The 22,201-nt window shown below is 37.3% G+C and overlaps 2 protein-coding genes across 3 annotated transcripts in view; one reads left to right on the forward strand and one right to left on the reverse strand.

Moving 5' to 3' along the window:
- The window catches only part of LOC144967279 (putative methyltransferase-like protein 24), a 24,820-nt gene extending 18,746 nt beyond the window's left edge, over positions 1 to 6,074 (forward strand). The window contains exon 7 of the mRNA XM_078904332.1: positions 3,539 to 6,074. The gene's annotated coding sequence lies outside the window, so the exon portion shown is untranslated. The remainder of the gene's footprint in view (positions 1 to 3,538) is intronic.
- Positions 1 to 22,201, reverse strand: part of LOC144967286 (PITH domain-containing protein GA19395-like) — a 109,213-nt gene that overhangs the window by 84,371 nt on the left and 2,641 nt on the right. The window contains exons 4-6 of one of the 2 annotated variants that reach the window (XR_013644345.1): positions 18,806 to 18,917; positions 17,176 to 17,324; positions 14,202 to 14,275 (exon numbers count right to left, since the gene is read on the reverse strand). Coding sequence is in view for 1 of the 2 variants with exons in the window: in XM_078904344.1 (XP_078760470.1) it covers positions 17,223 to 17,324; positions 18,806 to 18,917 (214 nt within the window). In the remaining variant the exon portion in view is untranslated. Of the gene's footprint in view, positions 1 to 14,201; positions 14,276 to 15,860; positions 17,325 to 18,805; positions 18,918 to 22,201 lie in introns of those variants that run through there. The other variant, XM_078904344.1, reaches the window with a different exon arrangement.

Here is a 22,201-nt window from a genome sequence, read left to right on the forward strand (position 1 = left end):
ATTAAAACCAACCTGTTTAATGTAAACAGTCCCGAAGTTACTTCCGCCTCGTATTTAACTAGTGTTGGGCGATACCAGAAATTTTTTATATCAATGCGATACGATATAGAAGCGATGGTAATATTTTAACAAGAAATAATGATTATCACTTCCCTCGTTTGTTCTTATCTATGGAAACAAAGACTGCTATCATTCGCAGCTCGATTGTTACATTTATAAACGCAACATGTACGAAGCATGATAGTTTTGTAAATATAAGTCAATAACACCGAGAGAAATATCTGTTGAAAAGTCGATTAATTTTGAAGTGAAGAGAGGGAAAATAGCGAAAGATATCGCATCGCTTACCTAATCATCGGACAAGAAGAGTGTATTTATAGCGCCGTCCTTCCTATTCACCAAGGAAGGCAATTTTTTCACAGTGATGTTTTTATCACTCCATGACCGCCATGCTATTCCCAACTGCTGTATTGCAATATTTGCTCATTAAGTGATTTGAGGATAAAGAGGCGTGGAGGTGAACACCATTGGGGAGTGAGCCCAAGGCAATGAGAGGTGGACACCACTGGGGAGTGAACTCGGAACCACCGGAAGTTGACACTAATGGGAAGTGAATCCGAGACCATGAGAGGTTGACATCACTAATGAGTAAACACGAAATCACTGGATATGGACTCCATTGGGGAGTGAACCTGTGGGTATGGGAAAGGACACCAGTGGGGAGAGCACTTTGGACTATAGAAGGTAGACACCAGTGGGGAGTGAACCCAGGGCTATGCAATGTGGACACCACGAGTGAGAAAAAGCGGAACCAATGGATATGGACTCCAGTGGGGTGTGAACCCAGGCTATGAGAGAGGGACAACAGTGGGGAGTGAATCCTGGACTGTGAGAGCTGAACACCAATTGGGAATGAACTAAGGGATTCCGGAGGTAGACACCAACATGTGTCGGGCCCTGACTATGGGATATGGACACCAGCAGGGACAACTCTATATGAGGTGAATACTATTAGGTAATGGACCCAAGGCTATGAGAGATAGACACCCGTGGGGAGTGAACCCAGGACCGTGGGAGGTAGACACCAGTGGAGAGTGAACCCAGGGCTGTGTGATATCATGATATGGATATCAGTAGGGAGTGAACCTGAGGCCATAAGCGGTCAACATGACAGGGAGTGAACCGGGATTATGGCATATGGACACCAGCGGAGAGTGAACTCGGGACTATAGGAGGTAGACACCAGTGGAGAGTGAACCCAGGGCTGTGTGATATGGATATCAGTAGGGAGTGAACCTGGGGCCATAAGAGGTCAACATGACAGGGAGTGAACCGGAGTTATGGCATATGGACACCAGCGGAGAGTGAACTCGGGACTATAGGAGGTAGACACCAGTGGGGAGTGAACCGATGACTATGGAGGTGACACCACTTTGGGAGTGAACCCGGGTCTATGGAAGGTGGACACAAGTGGGGACTGAACCCAGGACTATGGGAGTTGGACACCAGTGGGGAATGAGTTCAAGGCTATGCGAGTTGGACACCACTGGGGGAGTGAACATAGGGATATGAAAGTGGACACCACTGGGGAGTTAACCCGGGTCTATGAGAGGTTGACACCAATGGGAATAGGAATTGTACCTAGGGCTGTGGGAGGTGGACACCAGTGGGGAATGAACCCGGGACTATGGGAGGTAGACACCAGTGGGGAGTGAGTTTGAAGGTTATGAGAGGTGGACTACAATGGGAATTGAATCCAGGGCTAAGGGAGATGGACAACCGTGGGGATTGAGCCCGGTACGTTAGGAGGTGGACACCACTGAGGCGTGATTCCGGGTTGTGAGATTCTTTTTCTCGTCTTCTTTTTCATCTTATTATTATTATTATTATATTATTATTATTATTATATTATTATTTTATTATTATTATTATTATTATTATTATTATTATTATTATATTATATTATTATTATTATTATTATTATTATTATTATTATTATTATTATTATTATTATTATATTTATTATTAATTATTATTATTATTTATTATTTATTATTATTATTATTATTATTATTATTTTACTATTATTATTATTTATTATTATTATTATTTATTATTATTATTATTATTATTATTATTATTATTATTATTATTATTATTATTATTATTATTATATTATTATATTATTATTATTATTATATTATTATTATTATTATTATTATTATTATTATTATTATTATTTATTATTATTATTATTTTTATCATTACTATTAATCAATATTATCATTTATCTCCGCTATCTTACTATATTATTTACTTTTTATAATTTCTATTCGAAGGGAGTTGCTGATAAAATGTGACCTGATAAACTCCTCAATATTTAAGATTAATCTACATAAAATAGCTTAATTAAAACGAAATAATCTTCAAGTTTTACGGATATTGAATGATGCAAAACAACAGAACCACTTTTACCAACGTATCTACGAACAATAACTCTGAGCAGTTTTGTAGGCGGAAGAGGTGGCAGTATGTGCTTTGATCTTTAACATTAAAAAACCCCCCAAAAACCCACCATTCTTGTACTGTTCTTTTTAATCAAAACATTTCTGTGAAAAATAAAATAGCTGTGCAATTGTTTCACTTATTACCGTGAAAAAATTAGGGGCTGCGTGGCTCAGCGGTACGGTCTTTGCTTTCTACCCGAAAGCTCTAGCTCAATTTGCTGCGCTGCACTGCGCCTGACGTCTGGGGGTTATTACAGTCTTCTCTTGGAATGAGCCTCGAGACAAATTTCCCCTATGGGATGAATAAAGGGATTTTAAAAAAAAATTTAATTAATTAATTTATTTATTTTAAAATTGCCTCCATTCATCAAACGAAAAGAGCACGATCGTTTGGACAGAATAGCGTTGGCCGCCCGTCTAGTCATATGTATATGATCTGCCCGCAACAGAAATTAACTTTGTGTCTCAGCAAATTTAGAATACTTATTTCTGTGTTTGTTTAAAACATCGTTTCATGTCCTGTAATTTAATTAACTGCTCCGAAGATTTTTATATATTGTTTACAATCACGTGTTTGAGACTGCGGAGGCCAAGGTCTCATCATAGCCATTTATTATTTCGTATGTCTCAAATTATCATTATTGTGAGTTAGATTCATAAACTCACTCTCCTTAAAAAGCAATTTATTTTGATCGAAATGTAATAAGTTTAGGTTAAAATTGGATGTAATGCGTAAGGTTCATTCGGATATAATCCCTTTTTGAGACGGTTGGTCAAATGCTGCTTTGCCGCCATTTTCTGTTTCAAAAAAAGGGATATTGTTTCGACATTTTAAAAATCTGAACAATTCACTTGCGAAAATCCATTGATAGGTACCGGCGTTTGTCGCAGCATTTTTAAAAAATTCAGACTAACAATGACTATTAGATTCTGACGGAAAATTTGTTGCATACTTGCTGCACCTGTGTCTTGTGCTCAAAATTGTTTTGTGAAATTAATAATTAAATTCCACCCTTATTATATCGTTGCAGGTCACTATGAGATGGAAAAATACGTTCGTCGTCTTTGGTTCCCTTTGTATGTATATGTGTTTACCTTTCTGTTCAAGTATGTATCATATCGAGATTAATGGTTACAACTTTTCAATTTCAAGCCCACAATCTGTTGTACAGGAATCGCAAGTTTACAGTGCCTGCAAGGAGTATGACGAGAAATCCGGAGTATTCAGACCACACACAAACACAGAGGCAAGAATAATGATGAAAGTTTTAGAAATCGATTTGTTCAAAAATGGAAGTTACTGGTTTTATAGCCATGTAATCCATGATAACCAAACAAGATCCTGGGTTAGAGAAAAAGTAGAAGAGGATCTGCTCAGAGATAAGCAAAGCAATGAAACATTGTGTACATATGTAAGACCAACAGCACCTGACTCAAATATTACTGAATTTGGTTTGTATGAGGACCACTGCACCACAATGAAACAATTTGTTTGCAGACTTGATGGAAGAGAAGAAAGAAATACATTAAAGCATCTAGATGCGGTATTTGTGGAAGGAACGCTTGTGCTATTTGGTAAAGCAACACAACCAATAAGTAATGAAGACAATGCATCCAATTTCATAACTACACGTGAGAAACACCAATCTTCAGACACATACATTACACTGTCAGAGACAGTCGACGACGTCCTGGAAACTTCATATTTGGGAGTGCTGCTTGCCCCAAATAGTGTTTATCCCAAAATGTCGAGCTTTGGAGATATTCACGACTCTTCCTTAGATATTGTCCACCAGCCCCTTGACTCCACCTCAACGGAAATATGGCTTGGAAATGAAGTAATGTCTGATCAACCTTTTGGATCGGAAGAAGATGTAACCCTATCTGAATTCTTTATAGAAGAGACCCCTTTGATTATATTTGAGACTCACTTTATCCAAGCGTCATTAACTTCTACAGAACAACAGCGATCATGGTTCAAACCACAGTTTCCGCCGCCACCCGTATTCCCTCCGGATACTAAACCTGACAAAACCAAGACTGAAAAAAATGACGTCCCCTCAACAACCATCACACCTGGCTGTCCTTGTCTGTGTCCTGATATTAAATCACTCATTGACAGTTTTGAAAATGCTACCCTTGAGGAAGTAATGAAAGAGCTCACCACCAGTATTCAAAAGAATCTGACAGTTAACACCGCATCATTATCCTCTACAGTCCGAAAGAAAACATCAGCATATGACTCACGGCCTTCATCCAAGTTCACTGGAATCGTAGGAGTTTTTTGCCTGTCCTTGACCTTCGGCTCAGTCATATTTCTGGATTTTCTACAGCTTGTTCACTATATAGCACAGCACATACGAGGGCCGGCTGAAAAATAAGATCGTCACAACTTGTGTGGTTTTACTTTTGTTACACTAATAAATCGACCCAGTTAAGTGTATAGAACCAGGTTTTAGAAACGCATGCAGACTACATCTAGATTATGATTACATCTCAATGTGTAAGATCATGGCTATTGTGTGCCCCTTTCATCGATTGCAAAGTTTATCCTTATGTATCGTATTGTATCGTTTAAGAGCTAATATGTTCTAAAAACCTTTAAATGTCCTGTGTAACTTTTATGCATAGATACAATTTATCAATTATATAATTAGTATTAAATGTCAATTAATTGACAATATAGAGAATTAAATATCTAGTACATAAATAATTGTCATATTCAATATTCGTAGTATAATTTACTCTATTTACATTCATTTGGCATGTCCGACTTGTACATTCGAGAGTTTCAAATAATCTTTATACAAAATACAATAATATCCAATGTCATGTTACATTATTCGTCAAAATCAAATATAATGTTGGTAAGATCTTTATCAATGGCATTCTTAAAGTTATTAAATGAATTAGAATTGTTTGTCTCAAACTTTATGTTATTCTAAATTGTCACAGTTCTTTGAATTAGATATTTTTCCTTATAGACGAATTACATCTTTCAACAAATATCTTAAACGTATCTCCCCTGGTGTTAGTAACATGCGAATGAGTAAAACAGTCATTAAAAACTATATTGTAAGAACCATGCACGAGTCTATATATATGAATAAGATCACCTCTTATTCTACGATATTTTGGTAAGGCAAATTTAGATACTTTAATCTTTCTAAATAAAATAGATGGCGAATGTCAGGAAAAGTCTCGTAGCGCGTTTTTGTACGTTCTCAATGTTAACAGACGGTCGCTTAAATCAGGGACTCCAAATACGATTTCCATACTCTAGACAAGGTCTTATGACGGACTTATAAAGTTGGACAAACGTTTTTAAATTAAGATAGCTAAAGCTTCTGTATATAATTCCTACAAGCTTGTTCGCTCTTTTTATACAATCACATATTATGTTCAAAACACAACTCATTATCAAAGCTGATCCTCAGGTTCCTTTCTGAGCATGTAGTTGGCATAACAGTCATATTATTGTCACCTATGTAATAGGAGAACAAAGGGTTGGACCTACCAATGTGCAGCACTTTACATTTAGTAATATTGAATAAAGCTGCCAGTTTTCAGACCAATTGTAATTGAATTTATAATATTTTGTAAGATATGTTTATCTAATATTGGTGCATAAATTCTGGTATCATCAGCAATAAAATTTCATTTAGAATTCATAGTATCAGGCAGATCATTTATATAGATAATGAACAGTAAAGGACCAAGTACAATGCCCTGAGGGACATCTCTAGTTGCGCATATGAAGTCAGAATAACTTTCACCTACGACGACCCATTGCTTACGGCAAGTTAAAAAAGGTGCAATCCAGTTATAAATATTACTGGTAGCTCCATAACATTTAAGTTTCAAAAATAGCCTATTGTGTGGCACAGAATCGAAAGCTTTCCTGAAATCCAAATATATAACATCAATATTGCATAATCTTTCATCAATACATCTTGTAAATTCATCCATTACTTGCAATAACTGAGTTATGCAAGAGCGTCCCTTTCTAAATCCGTATTGACAATATTTTTAACAATTGATTCATTTCAAGAAAAGTAAATATTTTCTCTTTAACTATGCTCTCTAAGATTTTACAAAGAATACATGTTAGATTTATTGGTCTGTAGTTAGATGGATCACATCGATCACACTTTTTGAAAGTTGACCTTACATTTGCACATATCCAATCACCAGGAAGTACACCACTAGAAAGAGATTTGTTATATAAATAGCAGACAGGAAATGTCATTTCATTTTCAAATTTCTTTAATATACGTGGGTGTATACCGTCAGGTCCCATACTTCTATTTGTATCAAGTTTCACTCATTTATTATAAACATCAAACTCATTCACCACAATATCATTCAAATAAGAGTTAATAACTCGGCTATGAAATATAGGCATATTATCAACGTTTTCTTGTGCAAATGCACTTTGATTTTTTATTATTATTAAACAATCCATGTTTGCACGTGCAACAGATTTGCTGTTGTAACTTCTGTCATTTGAGACATTATAAAAATCCAAACTGAAATGAAATTGTATGTAACCATTCTTGACGCCTCACATGGAAAAATCCAGAGTGAAACATCACAATTTTTCATCAAGCAAGATACCACAGGTGTCTCAAGAAAATCGCCAATCAGTAATTTGAAGGCTAAGGGCCGGTAAAATTTCAAGCCAATTGACATGTCATGTCGCAGCGATCTTCAATCAGTCATATTTTGCCTCCGTTAACAATTTCAAGAACTTGGAACAGTGAATGATTGCTCTAGACCTGGTAAACCAAGAAGTACCACCCCTCAACAAGATTGATACATCGTGACTAGAATCTTCGCTTCGATTACGAAATCTGAAATTGCCAACACTTCGAAAACCGTGGCCACTGCATTTCACATATACACCGTAAACGGAACGCCCTCGTCGAGACCAGCTTCTGCCATTTGAGCCGAATCCAAAATGCTTGTTTACGCTGGACCGCAACCTTACCTACCGGTTGCACATCGAAGGAGTTGCCCGGAAGAGAGAAACGCAACAGTCTTCTGAGGAAGCTGGCGGGATCAACTTCGGGTGCTAGTCAAGATTTCATGAGAATGTCCGCCTTGGCACTATGCTATTCCACCGCGGAGTTTTGCGCACCAGTGTGGGGTAGAGGCAAGAACGTTGAGAAGGTAGATGTGAAACTTCGCAAGTCCATGCACATAAAAATAAATGGCATTTATATAATGCTTTACCCCGTTGTCACAGGCTCTAAGCGCTTTACAGTGATATAAAACAAAACATATTACAGTGAGACAAGTTTGATGGAAACGTGATACGAATTCAATTTAACAACAACAAAATATGAAAATAATATTGCAACATTATGACGTAAAAAGATAAAACTTTAAGCGAGATTTGAACGTTGTCAACGAATCCGAGCATCTCACGTGTGATGGGAGAGAGAGCCAAAAATGGGGGGCCGAAAATTGAAAAGATTGTTCACCTATTTTACGCAATGGCTTAGGTTCGACAAGGATTGATTGGTCATTGCTTGACCTCGTTTCTATTGGGTACATATATGTTTAGAAAGTTTTAATATAGGAGGGACTGTTGGTGCTCAAGGATTTGTAGACAACAGTACAAATCTTATAGGCAACTCTTTTTTCCACAGGAAGCCAATGTAACTCATGGAGTTGCTGACGGGTATTTTTTGTTATTGCGTACAATGAGCCTGGCTGCGTTATTTTGATCAACCTGAAGTTTGCTAATTTTGTTTTTAGCTAAATTCGCCCAAAGGGAGTTACAATAGTCCAATTTAGATAAAACCAGGGAATTAATTAAAAGTTCTGATATATGCTTCCGTATTAAATTACAAATTTTGCTTATCTTTTTCATTTCTATGTACACAGATTGTATGGTGTTATTCACGTGGCTTGTCATGGAAAGATCTTTATCAATGATGACGCCAAGGTTTTTTTTTTGCTTTATTTGAAAATTCTATTGTGCTATTTCCGAGAGTAATAGGTGATTTATTTGCCTGTTTAAGGATACGCGGCCTTCCACACATTAAAATCTCAGTTTTACTATCATTTAATTTTAACTTATTGTGATACATCCAAGATTTAATCTCATTAAAACAGCTCGTAATTCGTTGTATTAAGAACTGTAAATTACTAAGGGGTGCTGAATCATATATTTGTGTATCATCTGCATAAACATGATAACTCAGATTGAATCTGGATATCACACTAGAAAGAGGCTGCATATATACCGTAAAAAGGACAGGGCCAAGAACAGAGCCTTGTGGCACTCTTAAGTTTAGTAAAACTTGTTCTGACTGAATACCATTCACCAAGACTGTCTGCCATCGATCCTGTAAATATGATGTAAACCATTTAAGGGCAATTCCTTTTATGCCGACACATAGTGTCGGGAACGCTGGCAACAATGCCTAGAGAATGAGGTCCGATAATAGCGGCAATCACCCCCCCCCCCAATGGTCTTAATAAGATCAAAGAGAGAGGGAATGGGGATACCCCTCTCAAGCGCATGATTGGCGGTGCCCCTGTTTCGAGCCGAAATGAGTCCCGGCAACCCTTGTACGTAGGGGTGAGAACTGAAATTTTTTTGTGAAAATATTGTCTGAAAATCTATCCAGATATGATACAAAGGGGAGCAGTAGGTCGCTGGGACAGTTAGATTCGGTGGTGTGTATTTTGCAATATACTGCCACCCTATCAACACAGTCGAGTGGTTAGGGGCTGACGCCGACCAGAGTTGAGCGAAAGTGCCATCATATAGCCACTAAGCACAATCAACATTGACTGATTTTGTTATAAGAAAAAAAATGCCTCTGAGCCACCCATGTTGCTTCAAGAAAATTAAAAATACATATATGATTATAAAATAACAATAAATAAAATAAAAAGTTCCTTTACTCATCCCATAGGGAAAATTTGTCTCTATGGTCTATTCCAAAGGAAGACTGTCATAACCCAGACGTCAGCCGCAAAATGAGCTAGGGCGAGATGACTTGCTCAAGGCCACACAACGCAGCGGGTATTTCGAACTTGGTACCTTTCGGGTACTAAGTAGTGCGGGGCGGTCCTTGGCAAGCTTAAGGACCACGGTCCTAGGGTCCTTGGGAAATGAAAACCGCAAGGACCGGTCCTAGGACCGGTCCTTTTCGACATTGAACATTCCTGAGAGACTGTTGGAAATTCGAACCGGTTTGACCTTTGAGACCGTGGGATCGTTCATTCTTGAACCGTTAAAGACCGCTACACGATGAAAACCGTGGTCTACAGGAGTAAAACACACGGAGTAGTCACACTCATTTCAAATTGTAACCTAATTAGAGAAGAGGGGTGATGCCTTCTTTATTTGCTCACCGTACTTCATTGTTACTTCGATAATTTAATAAAATTTGAAATTTATCCCCATTAACGGAGATAATGGCATCGCCCAAGGCGTTGATCGAGTTGTTCGTGGCGATACACTCACGCAACTCCTACCCCCCCTCCCCCCCCCCCCCCACACACACACACATTAGAGGGCAGCGAGCATTGAAGAGTAAGAGAGAGACGTGAAGTTATAATAAGAGGGGGTGGATGAGGTAATAAGAGGGGTCGATGGTGACTTTTCGCCAGATCTAACAAACTCAGCTACCCATTCATTGCTGAGTAGACAGGGATTCAGAAAAAACTCGACTGCACCCGGGATCGATCTCTGGCCCTTTGCGTATAAAGAGAGTGCTCTATCAACTGAGCTATCGGGGTCCCCAAATATTCTATTGGACTTTTTTAAAATTCAGACGTTATAACGGGGTTTTTTGGAAGGAAGAAACTAATGAAACTCATATTATTTGATTAGTAAAAACAACAAACGAAATTTTAATATTATTGTATTATTTTAAATGACAACACTGCGATAGAAAGGAGTGGTGACAAGAGATGGACAAAAGAAAACAAAAAATCGGATTTGCTACTTGCTAGGTTCGACACACACACACACACAAACACACACATCTTTAGTAGTCACATACATTTCAAACAATAACCCATTAGAGAAGAGGGGTCATGCCTTCACCATAGATCATTGTCATTGCGATCATTATGGTGTAGTAAATTTTGAAATTTACCCCGTATAATGGAATCGTCCAAGGCGTGCGCCTCCTGTTCCCCCCATCTCACACACGAAAGGGCGGTTTGCGGAGTGGAGGTTGGTGGTCGTCTGCCTGTATGGTCGTCTGTGTCGTTTAGTGTATGGCAAAGGGGGGTGGGTCGATTGTGGGATGGGTGGTGATTGGTGGAAGATAGGCAACCGAGGCAACGAATCGCTGGGGAAGTAGCCTAGTATGGCGCGAGACCGTTGAAAGGTGATAAGAAGTGAGGACCGCCGCCAGTCTTCCACTATGGGACCGGTCTCCGGTTCACAGCTAAAAGACCGTGGGACCGGTCCTTGGACCGGTCCTCAGCGCGGCACTAGTACTAAGCAAAGATCCTACCGATGAGCCACGGTGTCCTATCAATGAGCATTAGAAGCACTCCTATTTTCTTTTCTTTTTTTGCGTGTCCCTGTAGCGCTAAAATTTAACTTAAATGCACAATAATTACTTTCTGTGCTGGCATGAACAATCTTCTAAAGCAAAGCTCTTTCTGAAAAGGGTAGACGAAAATCATCAGCCATGGTTGCCGCTCGTAACGACATAAATTGTATCACTTTCACTACTTCCACTATTCGTACTTCAAACTAAAGTTGGGCATTATTCCAGATTGTTATCTCTGTGCAAGATTCAATCCTGCATAGGGGCATTGATATAGGTATCCATAAGATCGGTTATACGACAACAGCCCCCCCCCCCCCCCCACGACCTTCTGTCTGTGAGTGAAATAATCGGTCGTGTGTGTGTGTGTGTGTGTGTGTGCTTTGTGTTTTTGTAAGCGACGCTACAATTAATCATCTCTGGGTGATCGGTTTTGTATCATTAATCACCTGGGTGTTTTCCAATTGGAAGTATCCCATACCATTGCATGTAAGAGTTTGGATGGTCATGCCTTAGGCTAGGTACAGAGTATGATTTTTCCATGTGTCTTTGTTGTCTACCGTCTTCATTTTTCAGACACTAAAATTGCCTAAAGTCTTGCAAACGCTTTGAAACCATACGAATTTTGGGATAAAAAAGACTGCTAAAATATTATCAGATATGAAAGGAAATATCTTACAATATTTGTACGTAAGGACGAATAGTGTCATGTTAACAATCCGTACTTCACACTAAAGCTGGTCAATATACCGTGTATTGTTTGACTTTACAAGATTCGATTCCCCAAGAGTGATATGCACTAGGGTATTTCGTGCACTACCTCCAATTTTTTTTAATCATGTGAAACCTGTTGGTATTCCGACATTAAGTCAAAAATTACATAAAGTCAAATATAAATTTCTGTTTGGATATTTGAAAAAGAAATATGTTTCAGCTTTTACAACGTCAACATATTTATAAAGAAAAACAGAAGGGTTTTTAAAAACTTTTGTGTACATATGTGCATTGTGCAAAAGAAAATTTAGCACTTTATTCCATTTGGCATTTTATTTGTCTTATTTGGCATTCTTTGAAATAAACGGTCTTGGATACCATGAACTTGACTTTGGGATGTATTCTTTTAACCCTACAATAGCGAGACGGACTGTCATTTAAACAATGGATCTATTATGTACAGTGTTTTTTTAAATAATTATTATTGACACGGACACATTTCATATTTGTATAACTCCAAGGCTATGTAAAATTTCATCAAAGGGTTTTATTTTGCTATAGTTGAAGAAGTCATTTACGTTTTGATTGATATAAATTTTAACACTCTTCGCCCTTTGGTAGCTGAGTTATGATACCATGAGTAGAAAAGGGTAATTGTTAAAGAAATCCTAATTAACAGTGTGTTTATTTTCAATCATTGACATATTTCAGGGTTGAATACCCAAGAAGGCTGCAACGACATCAATTTGGTTTTCAACATATTAATTCAAATTTATTAAAGTATTTTCCTTTTTTTTTTCCTGATATCTTACTGACTTGTGATCGTGTGTTTGTGCAATTGTCCGATCTAAAGGTCCACGTTACCACCACCACCCTTTTGAATGACAAACCGCAAGCGTATCTCCAGTTCGTCCCACGTCTTTTGCAGCACTAGTAATGTGACAGAGCGAACGGCTTCTCTTATTTTGTCTTCAGGTGACGTCATACACAAAGAATTTTACAGTGTCAAGGCAATGTTCCAAGTTGATATGCTTAGATTGATATGTTAAATAAAATAAACTTTCGAGAATCATGTCGAACAAAGCCAAAATAAATCACGATTTACGTCAAAATCACCCTTTTCTGCTGATGACGTCATAGCCCAGCTACCAAAGGACGCACAGTGTTAAAACTGATATCGATCAAAACTTGAATAAATTCTACACATGTGGCAAAACCATACATAGCTCTCGGGTTATTCAAACATGAAATGTGTCAATATTAAAAAAAACACACACACACTGTATATGTCATATATCGCTGCTTATTATATTAGACCTGACTGTTTAGTCTGATATATAGCCATGCCACTCGGTATTCAATGGAGCCCAAATCGCATTGCAGTCACTGCTATGCTATTAAAAAGGTAAACTTCTATAGGAGGTTGGAGTCCAATCGAACTCCGAAGAGATATGGTTAATCTTTTGTGAATGTTTTAGGATATAATTTAATGTTATCGTCCTTGACTTCAGTGGTTTCGTTCCACGACATCCCTTGTAACAAGATGAAACAGATGTAACAGATAACTTATCGGAATTAAGAACACGCAGATTTTGTAAATCTCATTATGTATTAAGACATATTTAAAGATAATTTTCTATGGGACAAGGCCATACTGACGTGATGACCTAAAAATCTACACGAGATAGAATGTTCTGTGGTTTAAAAAAAATAGAATATCTAAATTTATTGTCGTGGTAAGATCAATGTCTCAATTAGAAGAAGAAGAAGAAGAAGAAGAAGAAGAAGAAGAAGAAGAAGAAGAAGAAGAAGAAGAAGAAGAAGGAAGAGGATGAGAAGGAGGAGGAGAATAAAGACGAAGAAATTAAATAACATATATGCATGTTTGATTGTCTGCTATTATCATTTTTATTAACCTGATTAACCTGAAAGACAAAAGAAAACGGGGTAAAAGGAAGAGGAGGGGGATGATGACGAGGAGGAAGAAAAGTAGCAGTAGTAGGAAGATGAGAAAGAGGACGAGAAGAAGAAGAAGAAGAAGAAGAAGAAGAAGAAGAAGAAGAAGAAGAAGAAGAAGAAGAAGAAGAAGAAGAAGAAGAAGAAGAAGAGGAGGAGGAGAAGGAGGAAGAGGAGGAGGAGGGTGAACAGAAGAAAAAGAGGGAGAGGGTAGAGAACAATTAGAAGAAGGAAGATAAAGATGTTTGAAAGTGCAATAGCAGCATGAGGAGGGTGAGGAAAAGGAGAGAGAGCGAGAGCGAGAGAGAGAGAGAGAGAGAGAGAGAGAGAGAGAGAGAGAGAGAGAGAGAGAGGGAGAGAGAAGGGTATATATGAGTGTGTGTGGTGGGGGGTGAGGAGGGAGTAGAGAGAAACATATGAGTGTGTGTTGAGATATATATATATATATATATATATATATATATATATATATATATATATGTAGTAGTAAGTTTACCTTTAGAAGAGGTTGGAGATGTTGATGGGTTCGGTTAAATAAACTGGTACTTAAGTACGAATAGACACTCTGTTCTGAAAATCAGAATAAGAAATCCAGCTAGAAAATCACCACATGATCGATCAAAAAAAAAATATACCAAACAAAAAAATAACAAAAAACAAAAACAACAACAAAAAACAAAAAAAAAAGTGAATGACCTAATGAACGTGGAATAAAAAAAAAACTGTCCCCTTGATTGTCAGTCAAGTGATCTCCCAATTATGATGTAGGGACTGCAAACAATTTAAATACTAAAAGAAAAGAAAAAAAACTACTGCCGAGCAGATGAAAACCAGCAAAGTTAAGTAATGTAGCGAGTGTTACAGTAGCAAAATAAGTATGTGATTGAAATGTACACAACATTTGGTTTCAGGATTTTACAGTGTTTTCGACACTTTTCGGTCATATTCATCTCAATGCCGGGGAAAAGAAAGATTCTTCACATTGGACACTTAAATTCAGAATCAGTATCCGAGATAGATTTGGGCTATAAGTGTCATAGTCCTGTGAAAAACAGCAAAACACAACGAAATAACTTGAGAACATAAATACACGTAATATCAAGAATCCCCCCCCCCCTCCCCCTCAAGTTTCAATACAAGTCCAATGCTACCTTAAGTCCGGCAAAAGAACCGACATTGGATGACTGCCCATGGTTCAGTCCTTGGAAAAGGCTCTTTACTCACCTTACTCAAGGGTAAAATGAATACCTCAAACGTTGTCTATGTCGGGAAAAAAAAATTGTAATATCGGTTAATGTGTCGTGTTTTGTCCTAGATGTTAAGTTTTGTTGTTGGCTAAGGGATATTGTTCTATATAATTCTATAAAAATGCTCACGCATTTCATATATTGTAGTTGAAATAAATAATTAAAAATAAAACAACCCCCTTTAAGTAAAATATTCAGATGTACATCAGAGTACCTCCTTCAATGCAGATTTCCAACCAGGAACTCGACAAAACTAAATCATTTCAGACAAGACGAGGACAGAAATGGACACTAGAAACAGAGAAATCCTAACTCAAACACATCACTCATTGTGTGGCTTTGTGATCTGAAGGTCTCGACATAAAATCCTGTAGTTAGCAATACAATTTGAGTGTTTGGAAAAAGGTTCTTTTTAATTTTTTCTCACCACACTAAGGTGTACAGTGAGTATCCGCCCAGATAACAGCATGGTAACTGTCGAATTAATAATTGTAATAGCCCTTTACAAATTGCCAGGTCTTGCCAAACGGCGTAGCACGCTTTGAGCAAAATATTGTAGTGGACATTGTTCCTAATCCTTATGAAAGTTCGTGATTTTTTCTATTTTGAAAGATGCGATGCTGTCAACTCAACAATGAATGCAACTGTAACACATTATATAATGTCGAGACAACAGAGTACGCTCAGATATAGAATGATTTTGCTTGAAGATTTGATGGTAAATAGAATAAGATGGATCTTATAACAAATAAGAACAACACATCCCCAACCCCCCAAAAAAAAACAAAAAAACAAAAAACAAAAGAAAAACAAAAAACAAAAACAAAAAGACAACAAAAAACCCAAACAAACAAAAAATAACATATTAAAACAACATACAAACAAACAAATTATTACACAAAAACAGGTTGAGTAATTTATCACATGTGATGTTCTATTGCCACAGTTTATTTTCAAAACCAAAAGAATAACAAATGAATTAATTAACAAACATGGTTTTATACTCTGAGAATACAAGTAGGTCACGAAATATAAAATAAAACAGGATAACAGGATCACATTTCCAATCCAGTCCAATCAAAACAATAAAGTTGAAACACGAAAACAGAATATGGTGACACTTTCAAGTCAAGATTTCATGCCAATATCTCATTTCAAGTAGAAAGACAAAAACGACAAATGTTAAAATAATGGATTTAAAATTCGCCTGTTTTTTTTAAACTGTGGAGTCACAAGAAAACTGGTATATATAATGGCAACAAACAAAAAAATTCACAGAAGTGTTGGCGTTGAAATTGTTTAAATCGAAAGGTCATTGTAACCAATCAATAATTTAGTGGATGTTGTGCTATATATGTAAATGCTCAAATTTTTAATTTAAGTAAAATTTTTCTGGCCAAAATGGACTGGCGTAGAGCACAAAAGTAGACCCAATAGGCGATATATCTAATGCTTTATCCGAGAAAACCCAAATGTCTCAATTTTTTTTACCAACTGGAGGTCCACCATAATTTCGTGATATTAATTAACAAATAAAAGTTGTCCTTCAGACCCACCAGCCCCATGGAACTAGAGTCTATAATAGGTTAGTCAATCGCAAAGTAACTTCTGCCAGATGTGAGAGACCTAGCTACCCCATCGCTGCGGAATGAACAGAGGGGTTAGAATAAATATCGACTACACTTAGGCTTGATACTTATCTCTTTGCTTGTGAGGCAAGTACTCTGCCAACTGATCTATCAAGACATGCTATGGGTACGGAATGGTCACAATAAATATAGATTATATACAGAAAAAAATCATTTCTCAAAGACAGAAAAATAACATACCGAAGGTAATTCCTATCAGTAAAAGACCACAGCCAAGCCCTTAGGTCAAAACACAAATAGTGTCAATCAAGAAAAAGGATGGAGAGTCAGTTAAGGACCCAAACCAAACTCACAGGGGGATTTGCCCAAACATCTTCATTCATCAAAATAACAATTTAAAAAAAAAAAAAAAAAAAAAAAAAAAAAAAAAAAAAAAGACAAAAAACAAACAAAAAAAAAACAAAAAAAAAAAAAGAAAAAAAGAAAAAGATAGAAAAAAAACAACAACCCCCCAACCCAATAAAAAAAAACAAACAAAAAAAAACCATTTATCTCAATTACATCAAGCAAATCGTGACAATAAGACTGATCTGACGAGCATATCATTATTTTTTGTAGGCAATCATCCACAGACCTATGAATTATCCTAGGCACAAAATCAAAGGGGTTGTTACAAACTACTCATGAGATCATGTGACCAACATGATTTAAGGATTTGGTCTTATGGTCGGCAGGGTTGGCTTGGGCTTCATATGCAGTTATTAAGACCTCTTGGCGACGAGCCTGAAATTATATAAAATTAACGGGATCAGTCAAAACGGAGTTTTAATCCCTTCCCCGTCCATAAACAAATGAAAACTAATAAAAATAGAAAAATATATTAACTTAATAATTATGATGATAAATGATGATGATAAATGATGTTGATGATGATGATGAAGATGATAATAATAATAATAATAATAATAATAATAATAATAATAATAATAATAATAATAATAATAATAATAATAATAATAATAATAATAATAATAATAATGATGATAATAATAATAATAATAACCGTAAAAACAACAAAGTAGCCTTAACTTATATATAGACATATTAATTAGCTGTCCTTTTCCTTAACACAGTTTATCGTTGGCCAATTATCTCTTGTTTTTGTTTGTTGCTTTTCAATTACTATCTAATGAATGTCAATATTGGCTTAATTGATCAAATCTATTTCTTTTTACTGACTTTAAACAGCAAAAATAAATTTAGAATTTTAGAGTGATATTGGTATGTATGATTTAAATAAAAAACGTATTGATATAACAGTGCTTCACTGTATCAGTTGATGAATCTCACTCAATGTGAATTTATTTCCACGTCTGATAACCGCAATTGTTATGGGTTCACTGTTGTAATAGAAGTTCTCTCAAACAAAACATGCAGAATACTGTCCATAACAACATTTTAAAACAAGCTCATTATAGTATAGGGTCCCGATAGCTCAGTTGGTAGAGCACTCGCTTTGCATGTAAAAGGGACTGAGATCAATCTTGGGCGAGGTCGAGATTTTTGTCTGACCCATCCCCCTCGCCCCCCTCCTGTCCACCCAGCAGTGATCAAGTAGCCAAGTCTGTTAGATCTGGTTGATATTAGGTTGCGATAGAGACTAGTATTCTATCCAAAGGGTAGCAAGCAATTGCTATTGTCCGTTTCATGCTATAGAACTGGGATAAACTGGAGCTCCATGGGCTTAATGGCTCTGAAGGACTACTTTAAAAAATAAAATTTGTTTAAAAGACCTGCAAATTAATAGGAACAGATCACTCCATTGAATAGAAACTGAGAAAAAAAATCTTTTAAAAAGTAACTAGGACGACTGGTCTTTTCACAAATGCAAAAATCATCTCTGTTAAAAACATTTGCTTATATGAATATATCCTTTTTTGTGTGTTACCTTTCATCTAAAAAATAAGACTGATTTTATTATGAAGCTCTGTTAACGTTGGCTAAATATTGAACTCACTTCCTTCTTCAAAATCGATGAGAATTTAAAGTTTTATTCAGGAATAAAAACCTTTAGAAAGTGCTCTTTGTATTGCAACGAACAATACAATTATTATTATTATTATTATTATTATTATTTTTGTTTCTTTTTGCATCCAGATATATGAACTTAAAAAAATAAACCATTGATTTATCACAGTTTTGTGTAAACTCAAAAGTTGGTAGTGTAGCTTCCTGACTAATTCATGAAAATGCATATCACTCACTTCCATATAATCTCCTTTCAAACCAATGTAGTAAATTTCTGTTCTTTCACTGTTGCCATGATTGCTTGGAAAGTGGATTGACAAGTGCTGAATATCACCAAACCTTGCAACTCTGCAATTACAAGTATATGATAAGTATGTGTGGCTAGGTGGCTCGTCTTGTCACAAAATTTAAGCGATGTTAAGCGTGGTTAGTGGCCGAATATGTGCCATTGATAATGAAAAATTCTGGTCCAATGTTGTGTCTTTGGGTAAGAACAAGATATGAAGTGAATATAAAAGTGCCAGAAGACAATAGAGAATAAAAATTTTTTCGCGGCGGTGGTGGGGTTTGAACCTGCGACCTTATTGGTACGACAACTCCGCCTGGCAGGTGAGAGCGTGGCTCTACCGTGTGAGCTATCCACGAACACAAAAATATTCGTTTCAAACCCAAAGTCATTACTAGATCCCTCTCTCACCCACTTCTTGAGACCGCCGATTCGTTCGTACACCACCATCGCGAATAATTTTGACCAGCAGTTAAGCTTGATAGCCAATATTCTCAACACAAACATATAACATAGAAACGATTGAGACATTGAGTATGCTCCGGTGTATGGGGTGAATTTTTAATTCAGAAAAGTGAGTGGAGCAGGCACTTATGTTGGTAACAACAAGATATGAAGTGAATAGAAAAGTGCCAGAAGACAATAGAGAATAAAAATTTTTATTCTCTATTGTCTTCTGGCACTTTTCTATTCACTTCATATCTTGTTGTTACCAACATAAGTGCCTGCTCCACTCACTTTTCTGAATTAAAAATTCACCCCATACACCGGAGCATACTCAATGTCTCAATCGTTTCTATGTTATATGTTTGTGTTGAGAATATTGGCTATCAAGCTTAACTGCTGGTCAAAATTATTCGCGATGGTGGTGTACGAACGAATCGGCGGTCTCAAGAAGTGGGTGAGAGAGGGATCTAGTAATGACTTTGGGTTTGAAACGAATATTTTTGTGTTCGTGGATAGCTCACACAGTAGAGCCACGCTCTCACCTGCCAGGCGGAGTTGTCGTACCAATAAGGTCGCAGGTTCAAACCCCACCACCGCCGCGAAAAAATTTTTATTCTCTATTGTCTTCTGGCACTTTTATATTCACTTCATATCTTGTTGTTACCAACATAAGTGCCTGCTCCACTCACTTTTCTGAATTAAAAATTCACCCCATACACCGGAGCATACTCAATGTCTCAATCGTTTCTATGTTATATGTTTGTGTTGAGAATATTGGCTATCAAGCTTAACTGCTGGTCAAAATTATTCGCGATGGTGGTGTACGAACGAATCGGCGGTCTCAAGAAGTTGGTGAGAGAGGGATCTAGTAATGACTTTGGGTTTGAAACGAATATTTTTGTGTTCGTGGATAGCTCACACGTTAGAGCCACGCTCTCACCTGCCAGGCGGAGTTGTCGTACCAATAAGGTCGCAGGTTCAAACCCCACCACCGCGCGCGAAAAAATTTTTATTCTCTATTGTCTTCTGGCACTTTTATATTCACTTCATATCTTGTTGTTACCAACATAAGTGCCTGCTCCACTCACTTTTCTGAATTAAAAATTCACCCCATACACCGGAGCATACTCAATGAGTCAATCGTTTCTATGTTATATGTTTGTGTTGAGAATATTGGCTATCAAGCTTAACTGCTGGTCAAAATTATTCGCGATGGTGGTGTACGAACGAATCGGCGGTCTCAAGAAGTTGGTGAGAGAGGGATCTAGTAATGACTTTGGGTTTGAAACGAATATTTTTGTGTTCGTGGATAGCTCACACGGTAGAGCCACGCTCTCACCTGCCAGGCGGAGTTGTCGTACCAATAAGGTCGCAGGTTCAAACCCCACCACCGGCGCGAAAAAATTTTTATTCTCTATTGTCTTCTGGCACTTTTCTATTCACTTCATATCTTGTTGTTACCAACATAAGTGCCTGCTCCACTCACTTTTCTGAATTAAAAATTCACCCCATACACCGGAGCATACTCAATGTCTCAATCGTTTCTATGTTATATGTTTGTGTTGAGAATATTGGCTATCAAGCTTAACTGCTGGTCAAAATTATTCGCGATGGTGGTGTACGAACGAATCGGCGGTCTCAAGAAGTGGGTGAGAGAGGGATCTAGTAATGACTTTGGGTTTGAAACGAATATTTTTGTGTTCGTGGATAGCTCACACGGTAGAGCCACGCTCTCACCTGCCAGGCGGAGTTGTCGTACCAATAAGGTCGCAGGTTCAAACCCCACCACCGCCGCGAAAAATTTTTTATTCTCTATTGTCTTCTGGCACTTTTATATTCACTTCATATCTTGTTGTTACCAACATAAGTGCCTGCTCCACTCACTTTTCTGAATTAAAAATTCACCCCATACACCGGAGCATACTCAATGTCTCAATCGTTTCTATGTTATATGTTTGTGTTGAGAATATTGGCTATCAAGCTTAACTGCTGGTCAAAATTATTCGCGATGGTGGTGTACGAACGAATCGGCGGTCTCAAGAAGTTGGTGAGAGAGGGATCTAGTAATGACTTTGGGTTTGAAACGAATATTTTTGTGTTCGTGGATAGCTCACACGGTAGAGCCACGCTCTCACCTGCCAGGCGGAGTTGTCGTACCAATAAGGTCGCAGGTTCAAACCCCACCACCGGCGCGAAAAATTTTTTATTCTCTATTGTCTTCTGGCACTTTTCTATTCACTTCATATCTTGTTGTTACCAACATAAGTGCCTGCTCCACTCACTTTTCTGAATTAAAAATTCACCCCATACACCGGAGCATACTCAATGTCTCAATCGTTTCTATGATATATGTTTGTGTTGAGAATATTGGCTATCAAGCTTAACTGCTGGTCAAAATTATTCGCGATGGTGGTGTACGAACGAATCGGCGGTCTCAAGAAGTGGGTGAGAGAGGGATCTAGTAATGACTTTGGGTTTGAAACGAATATTTTTGTGTTCGTGGATAGCTCACACGGTAGAGCCACGCTCTCACCTGCCAGGCGGAGTTGTCGTACCAATAAGGTCGCAGGTTCAAACCCCACCACCTCTTTGGGTAAGGCACTTTTCACATATTACTCCACTTGACTCAAGTGTAATAAATGAATACCTAGCTCTAGGCAATGGCAGATATTGTAAGAGTGATAACACAAAAAGGGCCAAGGAACTTATGACAGTCATGAAAAAAACAATAATAAAAACAAAAACAATAACTTTGTCAGCTACCATCAATTGTCGCCTTCTAAACAAAGCTAAGGCCCCATGAACTCTGAATGTTCTACATTAAATTTGGCTTCTAATTATTGTTTGACAGAGGGGAAAGAAAGGATATCATCAAGCATGTAACTGCTTGATAATCATT

The sequence above is a fragment of the Berghia stephanieae genome, chromosome 1, assembly GCF_034508935.2.
Source record: "Berghia stephanieae isolate SIO BIC M18660-M18661 chromosome 1, UCSD_Bste_1.3, whole genome shotgun sequence".
NCBI classification, from domain to species: Eukaryota; Metazoa; Mollusca; class Gastropoda; order Nudibranchia; family Aeolidiidae; genus Berghia; species Berghia stephanieae.